Source organism: Nicotiana attenuata, unplaced genomic scaffold (genome assembly GCF_001879085.1).
Source record: "Nicotiana attenuata strain UT unplaced genomic scaffold, NIATTr2, whole genome shotgun sequence".
NCBI lineage: Eukaryota > Viridiplantae > Streptophyta > Magnoliopsida > Solanales > Solanaceae > Nicotiana > Nicotiana attenuata.
This window is the reverse complement of record NW_017671301.1, coordinates 223,529-226,585: the sequence shown is the minus strand read 5'-3', so window position 1 is coordinate 226,585 and position 3,057 is coordinate 223,529. Positions and strand designations below refer to the sequence as shown.

Genomic DNA, 3,057 nt, shown 5'->3' with positions numbered 1-3,057 from the left:
TGAAGTTGCTCAAGCTAATAGGTCTTAAGTCAGAAAAGGTCTCAACTCTAGTTTTCTTAGGCAACAACACTAGATTGGTGTGAGTGATGGATATAGGCAGTGCAGCTCCTCCATAGAAGTGTAGCACAATGTTGTGTATATCAGCACCAATAACATCCCAGTGTGTTTGATAAAACAGGCCAGTGAATCCATCTGGACCACTAGCACTCTCCCCACTAAGCTCAAACACTGCTGTCCTTACCTCTTCTATTGTTGGAAATCTGCTAAGTTCAAAATTCTGTTCCATAGTGACCATCGACGGTACATTATTTACCAAGGAAAAGTTAGATGTAAAACCTTCAGTTGTGAATTGTTTTTAATAGAAGTCCACTGCAGTTGTAGCCAATTGCTCCTGGTCTTCAATCCATACCCCACTTCCACTTTTGATCCTCTTCAGCTGCAATTTCTTTCTTTTGCCATTGACATGATTATGAAAGAAACTTGTATTCCTATCTCCTTCAGCTAACCAAGTCATCATAGCTTTTTGCTTCCAATACTGCTCCTCAATACTCAAGTATTTCTTCAATTCAAATTAAGCCTTTTGTAGCAGAATCCTATTCTCAATTATAGGATCTTCTTCATAAAACATCTCTTTCACCCTAACAATATCTTCCAAAATAGTCAACTGCTTGAAGATATCACCAAATGTTTCCCTACTCCATTCTAACAGTGCTGCCTTCACCCTATTGTGCTTCTGCTTGAACATCAAAAAAGGATCCCCTATGAAATCAGCTTCCCAATTCTGCCTCACCAAATCCATAAATGTAGCATGTTTAGTCCAAAAGTTCAAGAAGCTGAAAGGCTTGACAAAACTGGTGGTCTGCTCCCCACCTACATTAACAATGGTACATGATCGGATCCAGTTCTGATTAGAGTTCAGCTTCACTAGTTGGAAACATGTTCTGGAATGGCAAATTCACAAAGACCCTATCCAATATTTGAATATACACGCAGCATTGGATCTCCCATTCCACCATGTAAACGGACTTCCTTTATATCCTTGCTCAAACAAACCACAAGAGTATACACAAAATGCAAAATCCTCATATTCAGGCGGGTGTACTGGTAGTCCTCCTATTTTCTCATCTTCATGTAATATCACATTGAAATCCCCTCCTACCAACCATGGCAATTTCATATCACATTCTAAGTGATACAAGCGATCCCACAATTCCAACCTCTCCATTGCTGAACATTTTGCATAACCAAATGTCATCATCATGTGCTGCCCCAGATCATGGTGAAACACTCTCAGAACCACATGTTGCTCAGTATACTCCACTAATTCCCACTCTACCACCGTATCAAAGAACAACCAAATTTTCCCATTAATATTTGCATAAGCGGTCTCCATATTCAACCTTCTTCTATATCAATCAATGAGTCTCTTCTTTTGAATAGGCTCCATCAATGAAACTACAAAAAAGTTATGCTCCCTATTCATGATGATCACCCTAGGAAAGGCCTACTGTGTATTCACAGACTTTATGTTCCATATTAATGTCTTGATCATCATTTAGATAGAGAATCTTCCCTCCTGGTATAATTCTTGAAGTTTGTTGTGACTCTTTATTATGATTCTTCTTTGCTTTCTTACCTCATTTAGCACTAGCTGTAGGTGATAGATCCCCATCCCTAGCCACCTATTTCATGTTTTCTGCTGTTGATTCATCATCTCCCTCATCATCCATAGGATTTTGTCTCATTAAGTCTTCATCAATTAGTACCACATTCTGTTTAACTAAATCATCTAAATATTGTAGTGGAGTCTTCAGTGGAACATTAAGATGCAGCTGCATAATTTGATTAGTGCCACATTCCATAGGCATTTCCTCTATTTCCCCAGATGCTCTTAGAACGATTGCTTGCTTATCATTCTTTTCATCGCTATTCTTTGAACCTAGTGTATCATCCCTAACCTTCACATTATCATCAATTGTGTTCTCCAATGCATACACCGGAACACCATCTACATATGCCAAAATCTTGCCAGTTGCACTAAGGATAGGGTTAACTATCGTTGCTTCATCAGGTGACCCTGGCGCCAGGCATAGCGTCGCCAGCCTAATGCCTGGGGAGCCTAGCTTTAGGCGTGGCGTCGCCAGCCTATCGCCAGGTGGGTTGTTGTACCTCACTTTTTCTCCTGTTGTCTTTGTCGTGCCTAGTTGATCATCCTCCACCTCAATTGCATCACTCCCTACAACCTTTGTTAAGTTTATCTCATCGAGGTTCTCAAGCTGCCCAGGATCTGCAATTGATTTGTAGTCACATTGAGTTGCCTTAGCTCCTCTTTGCTAGTTCCAAACCTTCTATGAACCCAGTCGATTGTGGATTCCTTATTAGCCTTTTCATCAGTACTTTGATCACTAGGAACAATAGGATTAGCCTTCGCTAAGTTCCCATTAGGCTGCTCTTCCAACACTATCTCAACGGCTTCCTTCTTTACACGCTTAAGTTCTTGTTGTTTACCTTCTCTCGCCGGTTTAGTATTAGCATCCTTCCTAACCCTAACCTCAGAAGCCTTAGGATTAGGGCTTGTCACTCCGTATTACCTTCTTTTTCCTTCTCATGGCCCTTATTAGATTGCTTTTCCCCACCATTGCTATTTATCCTCACCTTTGCCTTCAGTAATTTGTATAGTAGGTTGATGAACTTCCTCAACCTCTAGTGCATTAAACTTGTTCTTGGTTGCTACTTCCTCAAGTTTGGCCTTCCCTTTACCCTTGTCAGCTTCCTTACCTTGTTTGTTATCAACAATGTGACCTCGATTATCCCGTTGGTATCTGTTCTTCTTTGCTTGTATCCGTTCCTGCTTGGCATGATTAGTAATTGGCTTACCAACCACCTTTCCACTTGATAAAACCTTTGTTGAATTTGAAGCTATACCAATTGCTTCGGTGCTCACCACAACTGTCTTCTCCATCTTCCATATCTTCATCAAATCTCTTGTGTAATTCAGGATGAATTACCCAGCATTCTACCTCATTATGCCCTTGTTTCTTGCAAGGATTGCAATAT

General features: G+C 40.5%; 1 protein-coding gene across 1 annotated transcript; it reads right to left on the bottom strand.

Moving 5' to 3' along the window:
- Window positions 1–355: 355 nt before the first annotated feature.
- On the bottom strand, window positions 356–1,393 carry LOC109207391. The gene is made up of 3 exons (XM_019370301.1): window positions 988–1,393; window positions 644–870; window positions 356–559 (listed from the first exon to the last, which is right to left on the bottom strand). Exons 1-3 carry the CDS (start codon window positions 1,391–1,393, stop codon window positions 356–358), a joined length of 837 nt encoding a protein of 278 aa, XP_019225846.1.
- Window positions 1,394–3,057: the final 1,664 nt, after the last annotated feature.

Bases quoted from the DNA above. Each gene is read 5' to 3' on its own strand.
- LOC109207391 (XM_019370301.1), bottom strand. From the start codon at position 1,393: ATGGAGACCGCTTATGCAAATATTAATGGGAAAATTTGGTTGTTCTTT. The intron at 871-987 runs GTATATTCAAAT...TTGTTAATGTAG, and splicing joins TGGGAGATCCAATGCTGCGT to GTGGGGAGCAGACCACCAGT. The intron at 560-643 runs GTTAGGGTGAAA...TTTGAATTGAAG, and splicing joins TGACTATTTTGGAAGATATT to AAATACTTGAGTATTGAGGA.